Genomic DNA, 15,666 nt, shown 5'->3' on the forward strand with positions numbered 1-15,666 from the left:
ATAAAAATCTGACGAAGTCTAAGTTTGTTTTGTTTTTGTTTGACAGTTTCGCTACAAATCAGACCTGAACTTCATGAAGGGGGTTAGCTGGATGGCTCTGAGATCCCCTCAGATAGAGAATGTAAAGAAGGCTGGAGAACTCATCAGTGAGGTACTGATAAATTTTTCATGGGATGGTACGTCTGTAGGAATTGTTTACCATCAAGGCTCCTTGTTACATGACACTTATGGATGTAGCTTAGCATTTCCTTTTGATGTGAGAGCCTGTTTATACAACGGTTGTACGTTACCAAAGAGCAGTACACAAGATAGGAGTCCACCTGTGACATCCTGCTGCATATTTTCTACCCTGAACAGGAGACTCTCAACAACAAAAACACATAGCAATAAATAAAGACGGCAGACTCGGCAATGGAATGCTAAGCAGCTGATAACATAGTTTTGAAAATTGCATACTTGAAACTGACAGCAAAGTCAGTGGAGAGTGATTCTATCGTGATCAGCATAACTTATTAACAGAGAAAATGTCCTAAATGTGGATTGGAGATCTAACAGGGTGACATTTTGGATACAGATTTCTGTTTGCCCAGTCAAAACTATGTGTTTTTCTCTGTGCATCACTGCCATAACATATTGAAATCATTTTGGACAATTGCACAGTAAAGACAAGCATTGAAAACGACATTTCCCCATTTGTATATCTTTTTGACAAAACGAAATCCATTGGGGAACTCTGGATATAGCCAAATTATATATGCATTTATTTTGGGCAAGCTATTTCAGCAGACACATAGATAGAACAAACCTTCTCTCAATGTTTCTTAAATGGTTTTTTAAAAAATTCTATACAATATGTATTAAAACACACATTTATATATTATTTCTACATCTGCTGCCACACATATGATATATTCTGTTTTTAACTCTGGTCTTTATTGCATGTTTTATATTCCACTTATAGACAAAGTATCGTCAGAAACCAGATAGACTCAAGTTCACCACAGTGACTGACTCTCTGGACTTCCTCCATGCTAAGAATAGCTATCTTCAGTGCAATGATGTAAGTTAAGCATTTTTTATGGTGTAGAGCAGTGGATCCCAAACCTTATTTTTCCATGGACCACTTGAAAATAGTTGATGGTATTGGCAGACCATTTAATTATTATTTTTCCCATTGTTGCGATTTAGGTGTGCTGTGCTAGATGGTGAATGATTCTTAATTGTATTCTATTGCTTCTTTCCCCCTTTCATTGTATTTCATTGAATTACTGATTACATTCAAATTGCAATACAATGAAATACAGCATAAGAAATAAAAGCAGCATTAAAAGTACAATTAAAAATCAGTGCAAATACTTATGGCAGGATGTACCTTAAGAACCCTATTAACAGAAGCCCTGTGCAAGGAGTTCCACTCCCGCAACAAAGCTTTCCTCCCGTGTGCCCCCTGAAATTGGCTCTGGGGGTTGGGGGTAGACAGAACCCCCAGAATGGTGCACAGGGGGAAGAAATCGGGGGATTTTTCCATCTGGCAAACTGAACTGCTTGACAGGCGAAATGATTGGAAGAGCATGATATTGAAAGTCAAGCAATATCTTGTCTTAGGTAAAGGACCCCTGACAGTTAAGTCCAGTTGCGAACGACTCTGGGGTTGCGGCGGTCATCTCACTTTACAGGCTGAGGGAGCCAGCGTTTGTCCGCAGACAGTTTTTCCGAGTCATGTGGCCAACATGACTAAGCCGCCTCTGGTGAAACCAGAGCAGCGCATGGAAATGCCATTTACCTTCCCGACGGAGCGGTACCTATTTATCTACTTGCACTTCGTGCTTTCAAACTGCTAGGTTGGCAGGAGCTGGGACTGAGAAACGGGAGCTCCGACCATCGCGAGGATTCGAACCGCCGACCTTCCAATTGGCAAGCCCTAGGCTTAGTGGTTTAGACCACAGCGCCACCCACGTCATCTTGTCTTAAGGCACCTTTAATAAGCATAGGCATAATTTAATATTAAATGCATTGTGTGCTGTAGCTCTTGCTGGAAATAGATTTTTGTTATCGTTACAGAAATTGTGAAAGTAACAAATGTCATTTGGTTTGTCAGAGGCTGTACCGAGCCGCACACTTGGAATCCATGCATGAATATACTCTGCCTCCTGACCATCCTGACTTCATAAGGGCGCGTCTCAATGCGCTCCATCTCAGTAATGTAAGTAATAGATCTTTTTATTTTAGGGTGATGGGTTTTGTGAATGAACACAGCTACAATTAGTTGTATTTTGATTTCATATGTACCAGGAATACGTCCAGCCACCACTTGTCCCAGTAATTCCAGTTTGTAGATAATTTTCTTTTTAGCCTAGGTTGCATTGTTTCAAAATGGAATATAGTCGTTTCATGTGCATTAATTCGCAATTTTATTTCATGCACAAATTACAGTACTTTTAGAGGAATTATGTTTCATTAAATTACCTTAAAAGGTGCATTTAGTCAGCTACTGGAAATCAAAATAGAAAGAGCATTGTGCATTGACAAACCTTTACTCTCCTGTTAGAAGAAAAGAATGAGTGAGATGTATTGCTCATGCAGTTAGAACTGTATTGCCATGCACAGATGAATGTCACAGTTGTAAGTCTGATATGTACCCTTTCTTCTCAAAACATTCAAATGGACCAGCATGTATCTGAACTGAAACAGCCAGGGAGAGCATGGGGAGATGGAAGAGTTGGGGGCCTCTCATTAAAAATGAAACTGTTTTTGGTAGATATACAATTGGATCAGATGCCACACACAGAAAGCTGTTGAGAGAGACTGACCTTACAACACACACAAAAACCACATTGGTATTTGTAAAACTGCAAAGATAGCTGTAAATCAAATGAATGTAATGTGTGAGGATGAGTGCAAAAGCTGTGCAAACTGTGATAAAGTAAAATGATGCATGGGGTTTCAGATCAAAGGACCCATGTTACAGAATGATCTGCAACAGCAAGGCAAAAGCTTTGGCAGATTAAAAAGAGAGAGAGGAAGAGGCAGGAATGGGCTAGGACTTGCTGGTGGTTGCAAGACAGACGCTCCCATGGCAAGAGACACTCCAGATTTGGACTTATGACACAGCTGAGGAGGAACCACGGCTCTTCCAGCCCATCTGGATTTGCCCTTTAAATATGCTACCTGTGGTCATTTTTTGATGGAATGCTTCCCATATTATCTCATCTGGGATGATTTTGGATTCTACTGTCATGATCTGGGAGGAAATAATTCAAGAATTTGATCAGGTGCTTTAAGTATGTTTATCAGAAATTGCAAGCCCACTGGGAAGTGTGGATGCCCCATTTTTTTGCATTTTCACTTTCCATCGCTTCAGAGGTGCATTTTTATCTGTCTCATAGTAAATAAACATTATTTGGTCAGTAAGTAATATGAGTTGGAGGCCTGGGATTATTACTTATTATCATGTCGAGCAGTCGTTCCCAAACTAATTTCCCCACAGACCGTTTAAAAAAATGCTGGCAGACCACGTAATGATTTTTTTCTGCCTGTTCTAGTGATTTGTTCGTGCTGTGCTAGATGCTGTATGTTTTTTAATTTGGTTTGTTTTTGTTTTTTCTTACATTGTATTTGATTGTGTTACAACTTGCATTCCATAGAATTCAAACTGCAATACAATAAAATACCATGTAAGAAGTAAAATAAGCAATACAAATGCAATCAAAAATTAATATGTATATTTAATGCAGACATGCCATGGGCCATCTGAATGAAGCCCACAGACCACCAATGGCCCATAGGCCACAGTTAGGGAACCGCTGTTTTAGAGAATGTGCCCTAACCAAAGTAGACCGTCACCAAAGTAGGCTATGTCTCTGCTCATTCGCATCATTGCACCCATGCACAAAATTTTTTTATTTCTCCTAAGCTGAATGGCTAAACTTGAGAAACATCTCTCGGGCAGGACAATGATGCATTATCACAATAACTTCAGACACTGTAATATAAACCCTTGGGATTGAAATGAGACATGTTATCTTCAAAATTTGCATCTTACTCATATAAATCATATCCAATATTTTATCCGGCAGCTCATTATTTTAGATTAGTTGATGAAACCATCAGGGTATGGAGCTAGCACAGAAAGCATTAGAAGTGCTTGAAATAACAAAAAGTGGAGACTTGTAGCACTGACATTCCTACACTGCAAAACCCAAGATGCTACTAGGAGATGTTTCGAAAGACAGAATAGGGGCAGTGTGTCGATGCAATATTGATGTGGCTGATGCATCAAAGTGTCTAACAGAAACCAAATAAGCTGGAATCAATGTATGCATGAAATGCAAAACAAAATCTCAATTTGGGTATTTTTGACTCCCCACCAACGAGACTCTAACCAATGTACAATATTCTGTAGGTGGGACTGTTGAAGGGCTGCAGGGCAGTCAGAAAATCTTAAAGGCCTGTATGACTGGCCCAGACACAAATGGTCCCATTAGAATCAAATATTTATTACTATAAGAACAAAAGACTTGTAAACTAAGGCATCATCTTTCTTAACTCCTTCCTGCAGAAACTTTATAAAACATCTTGGGAGGAGACACGGGCAGCTGGCTATGATTTCAGACTGGATGCCATCCCTTTCCAGACAGCTAAAGCTTCCAGAGACATTGCTAGTGATGTATGTATTCAAGATTCAGTCTTAGGATCCCATTACAAGATTATTGGAATGGCAGGCTCCTATGCAACCCATGACTTTTACTTTGCAGTTTAAATGGAGACACTGGTATCCAAAGACTTGAGGAACATGCACTCAAGCTCTTTCAGGCCAATCTGGAACTGCTAGAAAGCCAGAGTACAGTCCAGATGAATTTAGGTGCACATACATTTTGTTGAATTAATGAGCTTCAAGTTCTGAAGTCTCATTGATTTAATGGAGCATCAGTCATGGGTCACATTTTTTGAGCTGTGCAAGCTGCCTTCTACCATTGGTTTCCATTTCATCCACATGCTTGTTAATGTATTCATCATTAAGTATGTTATTGATAATAAAACTGTGTATATTCTGTAAATCCAATGACCATTTCTTTTTAGTCAAAAATTGCTCCAACAAGGCAGCTCTGCCCTCTGGATGTAGATGCTAGTACTCTGATTTAGCAAAGTTATATGTCCACATAGAAGTCACAGCTCTCTATACAAAAATACTACAATAAGGGAATAAAAATTATTTTTGTCTTTGTCTCACTACTCTGCAGTTCAAATACAGAGATGCCTTCCTGAGGGATAGGGGACAGCAGATTGGATTTCGCAATGTGAATGATGACCCCAAAATGAGGCACTTTCTCAAGATGGGCTACCTCCAGAGTGACAACCAATACAAGAGGGATTTTGTCAGAAACAGAGCACAGTTCAAGAGCCACATTGACCAGCCAAGATTTATCCATGCAAAGAAAAGTCAACAGTTGATAAGTGACGTCAATTACAGGCAGCACCTGCATCAGTATACCTGTGACCCAGAACAGCTGAACCTAAAGCATGCTAAACAAGCACACAACCTCCAGAGTGATGTAAGTGCATTGATCTATAGGCTAGAGCAAGCATCCCCAAACTCAGCCCTCCAGCTGTTTTGGGACTACAACTCCCATCATCTCTAGCTAACAGGACCAGTGGTCAGGGATGATGGGAATTGTAGTCCCAAAACAACTGGAGGGCCGAGTTTGGGGATGCCTGGCTCGTTCCACGGCTCGTTCCACGGTTCTATATTCCATACCAAAACTTTGTCCTTGAAACATCTGCAAAATGCCCCCCCCTCTTTTTAAAAAAGAATACCGTACCTTTTAAAGGGTTTGGCTAGTAGAAAAGAAATGCTAATGAAGGACCAAAACATGCCAGTACAGAGTGAGTCAGCTATCCCCCTGCATTCCATTGCCCTGGAACAATGCTGCTTCTATGCAGTTTTGATGAAAGGAAATGGTGGTTCATGAGCTACTGAAAGCTTGTGGCAGGAAAAAAGTGGAAGTGGAGGGAGAAACAAAAGGGGAAGGCTAGTTAAGGGGGAATAAATCTTTTGGATTTTTTGTATGTGGGGGGTGGGGGTGGGGTGGATGTTTGGTTGGGTTTGGGGAATTATTTTTTTATTTTGATGTTCTTGTAATTTTTACATTTTTTTTTTGTTTGTATTGTTTTATTAGTTTTGTTTGTATAAGTTGTTATTTTGTTCTTAGGGGGAGGGGTCAGGGCTGCCGGGGAGTGGGCCCCAGCCCACAAAATGGCTGGGGCATGTTCCACAGGGGGGATTGCACTGGGACAACCGATCTCAGTGATCACGGGTAGGAGGAGGAGTTACGCTAAGACCAGACCATGTCATTACAGAGGAGGCAGGTTTAGTCGTTGTCTGAGGACTATTCCTGCCTCCGGGTCTGGTCCTGACCGGATGGATACTAGAATCAGCAAGGGATACCCACATGACCTGAAAGTGTTGCTGTGCAATGCCAGGTCAATGATTCATAAGACCACTGCCATCCATGACTTGATCATGGATGGAGGATTTGATCTGGCATGTGTAACAGAGACTTGGTTGGATGAAGCAGATGGGCCTGTCCTTGCCGCTGCTTGCCCACCAGGTTTCTCTTACGCACAGCAACCCAGGTCATGTGGGCGGGGAGGGGGGGTTGCAGTGATTTTTAGGAAGTCATTAGTCTGCACCAGGCGTCCTATTGGGAAGACCCAGTTTTCTGAGTGCATGTTCTGGAAGTTGGGCAATAGGGGCAGTACAGGATTCCTACTGGTGTACCGACCTCCCCGCTGCACCAAGGATTCCCTGCCCGAGCTGCTTCAGGTCGTGGCGGATATGCTCCTGGAGACACCTAGCCTGGTTGTCCTGGGGGATTTTAACATCCATGCCGACACGACCTTACAAGGGGCCGCTCGGGACTTCGTGGAAAGCATGGCCTCCATGGGGCTGTCCCTGAATAAGTCTGGCCCAACTCATAGCCACGGACATGCCTTAGACTTGGTGTTTACCTCTACGGATGCTGGTGATCTGACATTAACTAAAAGCAAAACAAAAGAAGTGCCATGGTCAGATCACTTCCTGGTGCAACTGGACTTCTCCGCAACCCTTCCCCTCCGCAGGGAGGTGGGACCGATTCGGATGGTCCGCCCCCGCCACTTAATGGATCCAATTGGCTTCCAGAGAGTGGTAGGGGATGCTCTATCCCAAGTTGATGGCCTTTCAGCTGATTCCCTGGTGGCCCGCTGGAATGCGGAGTTAACCAGGGCTATCGACTGTCTGGCTCCGAAGCGCCCTCTCCGATTGCATGGAGCCCGGACAGCCCCGTGGTTTTCCCCGGAGCTGAGGGTGATGAAACAATCGTTGAGACGGCTAGAGCGCCGGTGGCGGAAAACTCATTCTGAATCAGACCGGACACGGGTTAGAGCTCAACGTCGAGCCTACCAAGTGGCAATGGCGACGGCGAAGAGGGCCTTCTTCACCGCCTCCATTGCATCTGCAGAAAACAGCAGCAGGAGACTTTTTCAGGTGGTTCGCAATCTATCAGAACCACCTGTACCACCGGGGCCTGGTAGGGACCCCAAGATCTCCTGCAATGCTTTTGCAAAGTTTTTTGCAGATAAAATCGCTCAGATTCAGAAGGAGGTAGACTCCACCGTGGGAGCAGGGCCAGGGCGGGAGAGTGCTAGAGTTCTGTCTGGTCCTGTTACATGGGATCAATTCCAATCTGTTACCTCCGAGGATGTGGACAGGCTGCTTGGACGAGTGAAACCGACCACCTGTCTCCTTGATCCTTGCCCATCCTGGCTGATAAAAGCGAGCCGGGAAGGGCTGGGCGATGGGCTCTGCGGGGTGGTGAACGCTTCCCTCTGTGAGGGAGCCTTCCCAGACCCGCTGAAAGAGGCGGTCATTAAACCGCTTCTTAAAAAAACATCTTTAGACCCGGCCAATTTGGCCAACTATCGCCCAGTCTCAAATCTGCCATTCTTGGGCAAGGTGATTGAGCGGGTGGTTGCTGAACAACTCCAAGCACGCCTGGAGGAAACGGACCATTTGGATCCCTTCCAATCGGGATTCAGGCCTCACCATGGGACTGAAACTGCCTTGGTCGCGCTGGTTGATGATCTCCGGCGGGCTAGGGACAAAGGTGAGAGCTGTTTCCTAGTTCTGCTGGATCTCTCAGCGGCCTTTGACACCATCGACCATAACATCCTTCTGGACCGTCTAGAGGGGCTGGGAGCTGGGGGCACTGTTATACAGTGGTTCCGCTCCTTCCTCCTGGGCCGTGTCCAGAAGGTGGTGGTGGGGGGTGAGTGTTCAGACCCCTGGGCCCTCACTTGTGGGGTGCCTCAGGGTTCCGTCCTCTCCCCCATGCTTTTTAATATCTATATGAAGCCGCTGGGAGAGATCATCAGGGGGTTTGGACTGGGTGTTCATCAGTATGCAGATGACACCCAGCTCTACCTCTCCTTTAACTCAGAACCAGTGAAGGCGGTGAAGGTCCTGTGTGAGTGCCTGGAGGCGGTTGGAGGTTGGATGGCGGCTAACAGATTGAGGTTGAATCCTGACAAGACAGAAGTACTGTTTTTGGGGGACAGGAGGCGGGCAGGTGTGGAGGATTCCCTGGTCCTGAATGGGGTAACTGTGCCCCTGAAGGACCAGGTGCGCAGCCTGGGAGTCATTTTGGACTCACAGCTGTCCATGGAGGCGCAGATTAACTCTGTGTCCAGGGCAGCTGTCTACCAGCTCCATCTGGTACGCAGGCTAAGACCCTACCTCCCCGCGGACTGTCTCGCCAGAGTGGTGCATGCTCTAGTTATCTCACGCTTGGACTACTGCAATGCGCTCTACGTGGGGCTACCTTTGAAGGTGACCCGGAAACTGCAATTAATCCAGAATGCGGCAGCTAGACTGGTGACTGGGAGTGGCCGCCGGGACCACATAACACCGGTTCTGAGAGATCTGCATTGGCTCCCAGTACGTTTCCGAGCACAATTCAAAGTGTTAGTGCTGACCTTTAAAGCCCTAAACGGCCTCGGTCCTGTATACCTGAAGGAGCGTCTCCACCCCCATCGTTCAGCCCGGACACTGAGATCCAGCGCCGAGGGCCTTCTGGCGGTTCCCTCATTGCGAGAAGTGAGGTTACAGGGAACCAGACAGAGGGCCTTCTCGGTAGTGGCGCCCGCCCTGTGGAACGCCCTCCCATCAGATGTCAAAGAGATAAAGAATTACCTGACGTTCAGAAGACATCTTAAGGCAGCCCTGTTCAGGGATGTTTTTAATATGTAATGCTGTATTGTTTTTAATACTGATTGGGAGCCGCCCAGAGTGGCTGGGGAAACTCAGCCAGATGGGCGGGGTATAAATAATAAATTATTATTATTATTATTATTATAGCTGCTCTCCTACCTTGCAATTTCCCACCACCTTGAAAAAATTGAACATCTCCTTTCACTGCCTGCAAAGGGAGTTGTGAAGTATGCTTGTCCCATTCTTCCTTGGATTTCTAGTAGCCCTCATATGATTTCTGAGGTTTTAGAAGTGACGTTCAGTTAATAATAAGGAAAGAAATGTTGACAAACTGTGGAAATGCACAGCCTTTTGTATATGCTGCCATCCACTTCTTACTTTGTAAACATCTCCTCATCATTATAGAATTCTTAGTGTTTGAAATAAATGAATCAAGTCCTGACAGTGAAGGAAACTGAAAGCTAAGGTGCTGTTGTATGCAATTTACTTCCCATCTGATTTGAAGTGTGTGTGGTTTATTAATTCCATGAGGTTTGTGTATTTGTTTTGCAGGTCAAGTACAAATCTGATTTGAACTGGATCAGAGGCGTTGGCTGGACACCTCCAGGTTCCTACAAAGTGGAAATGGCCAGGAGGGCTGCTGAGCTGGCATATGCTCAGGAACAGGAACCTCAAGAAACTTTGGATCAGAACAATCTAAAAACTGTACGTGAATGAATAGCCCCTTTCCTTCTAATCACCTAGGATGCAGAATCCCAAACATAAGGCGGAGTGCTTGTTTCCCACTCAGTGTCATATAGAAAAGCAGTTTAGTGGTTCTGCTGTAAGATTGCAGCAGAAATAGACTGAATGGCTCGTTTACCCTGATGTCACCAATTTTATTTTATTTTTTTCCACTCTTAAAAATAAGGCAACAAATTAATGGATAAAGGACATGTAGAGGGTCCTGCAAGCTTTAAAAAAGGCAGCCTGTTGAATCATGGCTGGAGGGACGAGACTCAGCTGGCATACAACATTTTAGTTGCAAAGCAAGACTCACGTAATAGTTGAAGAATTCATTATGTTTTTACATCACACAAATCTTCATTCTGACATGTGAATAAGGCTTGCAGGTCTAGTGCTTGTTGCAAAGTCAGTTCCTGTGCAATCCTGTACAAGCCTCCTGAGAGGTTTAATGGGACTTACTCTAGATAAGTGCCTATGGGATGCATCACACCCACAACCTTTTGGCTTCAATACAATGGTTCTTCCAAGCCTAATTTCAGTGGGGAAGGGCAGTTTGCAGGTAACTGAGAAGCCCTTTGTGGACATATGTGCACGCACAGGTGCTGCATTAGCAACACCTGATCTGAAGCATCTACAAGAAGCATTTGATACTCACAGAGGCATTTGGATGAGGAAGTTGCATCTTCCTAGAAGTAAGACCATGTTGAAGCTAACAAACCCGTACAACCCCCAGAAAGATGGCATTAGCAGAGCTTTAATGTTTTACCCGAGAAAGTACTGTTTCTTTTTAATAAATGGGAATTCTGCAAATTTGTCTTCGTAAGTAGCTCACATTCAGTATCTATTTTGATTGGCAGGATCAGGCAGCTGGAGAAGGATCCCAACAAGTGAGAGTCAATCCCGATGCCACAGAGATCTTGCAAGTCAGGCGCAGAAAAATGATGTCAAGAAATGAACTGAAACACAGACATCAGCCTTAAGAAAATGCATAATTTTTTTCAGCTTGCTGTGCAAGTAGAGCCCCCCCCCCCCAAAAAAAGCATAGGCTGCACCAAAGTGGTTGAATTTGCTAAAAGAAAAAACAGTGAAACCCTATGCAAATAATTTAATATTGTTCTTATATATTTTTTTGCATGTAAGTAATTTTTAAGTGTATGTTATTATGAAATGTAGTATTTATTTCTGACAGCGAATGAAATTAGTACTAGATGACTGGCAGGCTCAACTTTGTACTAAAAATTATTGAACATGATTTGTTGAAATAAAATTATTTGTATTGAAAATAAATAAGAGGAATCACTTTCCATAAATAATTTGTTTTGGTATTTTAATGATAGGGTTTTCTTGGTTTATGAAACCTTCCTTTATTTCCTGCATTCCTTTGAGCATTCTAAATGTGACTCTTGATAATTTAAAGTTTATTATCTTTGAATGGGTGAGCATGTAAGAGCAAGCGAAATGTTGATGTGTGGCTTTGGTAGGCCCTTGTAAGTGGAGGAGAATGAGTTCCTGAGTGTGTGATTGAGCTTCTATGAATGGGATGTGAAAGTTGCATATAACGTTTGCAGACAGAGTGGTGGACTTGGACAAGCAAGCTCCAGATTCAAACTCTTAACTCAGCTGCTAAGCTCCCCTGAGGTATATTGTGCTAGCCACTATATTTCAGCCTACAAATCTGATTCATTTTTCAAGATAGAATAGGGATTAGGTCTGCTATCCTGAACACATTGGAGGATAAAAATATAACAAATATTTTTTTTTTAATGGCATATCGTTCCAAGTGTAGGCTATGTGGTTACACATGCCATTGTATAATAAACTGGTGAAAGCTAAGCCAATACGCTAAATCCTAAGAGAGGGTGTCAGGGTTTGCATTTTGAATAAAACAAGGCATGTTTTGAGTTATCCAGTGGAACTTGCAATTCTCAGTGCTTAAAATCCTATTCAGAAAATATAGTCTTGCAGACAGTCAATTTATTTAAATACCACATTTCTGACAGATTTGTGGCTCAAAGAGGCTTACCAAAATGAACATTCAATACAGTAGTACAGTAACCATAATACACAATTCAAAATTTAACATCACTACAGCAAAGAGTTCAAGAATTCATTCAAAGATGTCAAAGGAAATTAAGCATAAAGCTTATGAACACAGAGGCCAATTAATATTCAAAGGCAACCCTAAAACTAATAGCGGTAGTAACAAACAACCCCCCATGACTTGTATACTCCTAGACCCAAAAGTCCAGAACTTCCCTTACGAAGATTCCAAGGAGGAGCTTGGTGTATGGCTGGTGGAAGCATAATCATCCCACACATTTCTACAAAGAAGGAAGTGAGTTAAATGGTGTGTATAAGATTTCAACCTTAATGCCCAAAAGACAATTGGAAAACTAACTTCCTTATCTGAGATTAATAGGAAGGTATATCAGTATGTCTTAGGCTTACCTTTATTTTTCGAAGGGCTTTCCTAGATAGCAAAGCTAGACTCGCGTTGAATTTTTGCACGAATCCAGTTGAGAAATCTTATCACATGGGTATAGACTCCAGGTTTTTGTCTTAACCCACAGTGTTCTCCCCAGCTCACAATGCCATAGACATAATAAGAGCCATTTTTCACACAGGTTAGAGGGCCTCCTGAATCTCCCTAGCAACAAATAAAATAGGTCATTTAATTAAGTAACCCCAAATATAGACCAACAGTAGTTTTTTTATTTAATGCCTAAACCAGGGAGACCTCAAACCTGAGGTTTCTTCTGGAGCTGATGGCATGGACTCCTGGCCCAGATTTTTATTCTTCTGTTTTGTCCTCAGCATAGTAAGTAGCCCTTGGAAAAGTGGAGAGCAGTTGTCCGTGATGGACCTAGGCATTGGGTGGTCTTTTCTGGAACTGATGATATTAAATCCCTGGCCTTGGATTCTCCATTTCATTGCACTTATGCTGCAGTTCTAAGATGGCTGAGGGATACAGAAGTGGTTCATCTACCTTATCCAGTGCCGGCAGGACAAAAGTGAGCATGGAGGAATACTGGTCAACTCCATTCTTTTCAGTTTGCTTTAGAAATGATGGGAGAGAAATGGTCTGGCATAGTTTAATCTACGATGTGGGGGCATGTCAAGCAAATCCAGTTCTTCAGTGGCAGGCCCTGTGGCACACTCCATTTCCAGCCCTACTGACCTTGGAGCTCTGATATCAATAGAGTAAGGGCCATAAAATTTCATTGGTGGCAGGAGTGGGAATCTGGCACTCCTTATGGCTCCTTTGATGCCCTCGGAGAAGGAGATTCAATGCTTCCTATGGCAGCCGGGGGTGCAGAGCCCACGTTTTATTAGTAGTGGAATTTCCGGCATGATATATTCGTGTGGTGGTAGGCCTTTCATGTTTCAAGGAGTCCTGGGCGGATGTAGCCAGTTTCCATTCATTCACAAAATGGGAGGGTCACTTCTGGCTATGCTCTTCAGAGGACAACACACATACCCTTCTGTGGCTGCCCCGCTAAATTCTCCAGACCTCAGAAGATGTATTTGATTTTCTTGATATTTTCAAGTGTTAGTAGATTGCATGATTTGCTTGTAAACTGCCTGGAGCTAATTTGATAAGGCAGAGTAGAAGTCGGATGGGAAAAAAAAAGTAAATAAAGCACATATTCAGTACCACAGATATTTCAGGCTAGCAATACAAAGAACCTGAAGAACATTAAACGTGGTGGTTTGGGGAAAGGAGAGGTGCAGTGATCATGCACCTAAAATGTATTGGGACAGGCCTTATCAAATGACAAAACTCCCAAGTTTGCAGCTGAACTTCTGCGTCTCCCATAGGTTTGCCTGTCACCAGAAGAGCTGCTGTTTGTTTGAAGGACATGCCTCTCACATCATGTTGAAAGGAAGGAAGTTGTTGTAATGTATCTGATACAAGAAGCAGATACATATGTAGTACCCTGCCAGACATTACTCTGCATAGCCTATTTACATTTTGTTAAAAGAGAAATTAGTGTTCAAATACTGAAAAAGCAACAGACCTGACAAGTATCAGCGCTTGTTCTCTGAAGATTTCCTGCACAAAGCATGCTTTCATCCAGTCTGTTATTATGTGCACTTCGTGCGTTACACCGCACCTGGGAAATCAGCTTTACTCTGGCATCTAACAGCTGATGAGATGATTCACCTACAGGATGCAGGAAAATGAAGAAACTCTTAACTTCCCTTCTTCCCTCTGCTAAATCTTTCTTTTCAATCTATGGGATAATAGAATTGTACCTGGGCCTAAGATATGATCATCTGCTGCAAGGGAAAGCCACAACTCTGGCAGAGCAGGGTTAGGAAATAAACAAGCCCAAAGAAGGCTATCAAGCTAAAAACAGCTTTCGGCAGTGAATTTCTGTTACTGCTGCATAGGAGTTTGGCATCTCAATAGTGTTTTGCCTTTGAAAAACCTACACTGTGTTGTATTTGCCAGATGTTGACTGACCTCGGAAGATTCTGGCCTGTAGACTTTACAACTGCAAAGGTGTGTTAAATCAGAACTGTTTGAGTCAAATCCTGACATTTGTTATGTTTACTCTGGGATCGTTACATCAATAATTTCCATGTATTGATCCATGGATATAATTTTGTCTTCTTTTGGGACCCTTTGCTAGGCTTGCAAGTTATCTCCATAGCCCACCTTTAATAGTGTGTTTGCTGTTGCAGATGTCACAAACAGGAAACAGGTTTGAGAGAATTACCACTAGAGCCACAAATGAAACAAGTGGTGGCTAGAGCCATAAAATCTTGCGCAATTAAGTCAATTATGCATGTTATGCAGAAGAATTATTCAGCTCCGCATCTGAGAGATCTCTGTGCTGTTCAATGGGGAACATTATTTGCTATCATTATTCACATAAATGTGGTGTGCTATAATGATTAGGATTTGCATTGCAAACAAACACATATCAACCGTTGCAGATAAATACACTGATGCCATCAAGCAGAAGGTTGGAAATATCTATGGAAACAGAGATGTTTCATGCAACCCATTCCCCAAAATATTTTCTTGCTAGCACATGCCATGCAAGTGTTTCCTGGTTTAATCAAAAGAAGCCAAAGTGTCTCAATTGGCATGTATCAGAAGATGTCACTTGAGAACCCCTGACATAAGGCAAAGGGATGTGTCCTAAAGAGCTCTCATTCATAGAAAGAAGAAGAACAGTTTGGATTTGATATCCCACTTTATTGGATTTGATATCCCTAAGGAGTCTCAAAGCGGCTAACAATCTCCTTTCCCTTCCTCCCCCACAACAAACACTCTGTGGGGTGAGTAAGGCTGAGAGACTTCAGAGAAGTGTGACTAGAATCATAGAATCATAGAGTTGGAAGAGACCACAAGGGCCATTGAGTCCAACCCCCTGCCAAGCAGGAAACACCATCAGAGCACTCCTGACATATGGTTGTCAAGCCTCTGCTTAAAGACCTCCAAAGAAGGAGACTCCACCACACTCCTTGGCAGCAAATTCCTGTCGAACAGCTCTTACTGTCAGGAAGTTCTTCCTAATGTTTAGGTGGAATCTTCTTTCTTGTAGTTTGGATCCATTGCTCCGTGTCCGCTTCTCTGGAGCAGCAGAAAACAACCTTTCTCCCTCCTCTATGTGACATCCTTTTATATATTTGAACATGGCTATTATATCACCCCTTAACCTCCTCTTCTCCAGGCTAAA

At 43.2% G+C, this 15,666-nt stretch overlaps 2 protein-coding genes across 3 annotated transcripts in view; one reads left to right on the plus strand and one right to left on the minus strand.

Annotated features, from left to right (window-relative positions):
• The window catches only part of NRAP (nebulin related anchoring protein), a 63,590-nt gene extending 52,588 nt beyond the window's left edge, over positions 1-11,002 (plus strand). Inside the window, exons 36-42 of the mRNA XM_081863017.1 lie at positions 47-151; positions 962-1,060; positions 2,099-2,203; positions 4,559-4,666; positions 5,241-5,552; positions 9,800-9,952; positions 10,831-11,002. Coding sequence (XP_081719143.1) covers positions 47-151; positions 962-1,060; positions 2,099-2,203; positions 4,559-4,666; positions 5,241-5,552; positions 9,800-9,952; positions 10,831-10,953 — 1,005 coding nt within the window. The 3' untranslated portion in view covers positions 10,954-11,002. The remainder of the gene's footprint in view (positions 1-46; positions 152-961; positions 1,061-2,098; positions 2,204-4,558; positions 4,667-5,240; positions 5,553-9,799; positions 9,953-10,830) is intronic.
• Positions 11,003-11,956: 954 nt separating this feature from the next.
• Positions 11,957-15,666, minus strand: part of HABP2 (hyaluronan binding protein 2) — a 34,415-nt gene continuing 30,705 nt past the window's right edge. The window contains exons 12-13 of one of the 2 annotated variants that reach the window (XM_081863085.1): positions 13,993-14,138; positions 11,957-12,620 (exon numbers count right to left, since the gene is read on the minus strand). In XM_081863085.1, coding sequence (XP_081719211.1) covers positions 12,444-12,620; positions 13,993-14,138 — 323 coding nt within the window. In that variant the 3' untranslated portion in view covers positions 11,957-12,443. The remainder of the gene's footprint in view (positions 12,621-13,992; positions 14,139-15,666) is intronic. The other variant, XM_081863086.1, reaches the window with a different exon arrangement.

This window comes from Podarcis erhardii (assembly GCF_964252035.2).
Source record: "Podarcis erhardii genome assembly, chromosome: 5".
NCBI lineage: Eukaryota > Metazoa > Chordata > Lepidosauria > Squamata > Lacertidae > Podarcis > Podarcis erhardii.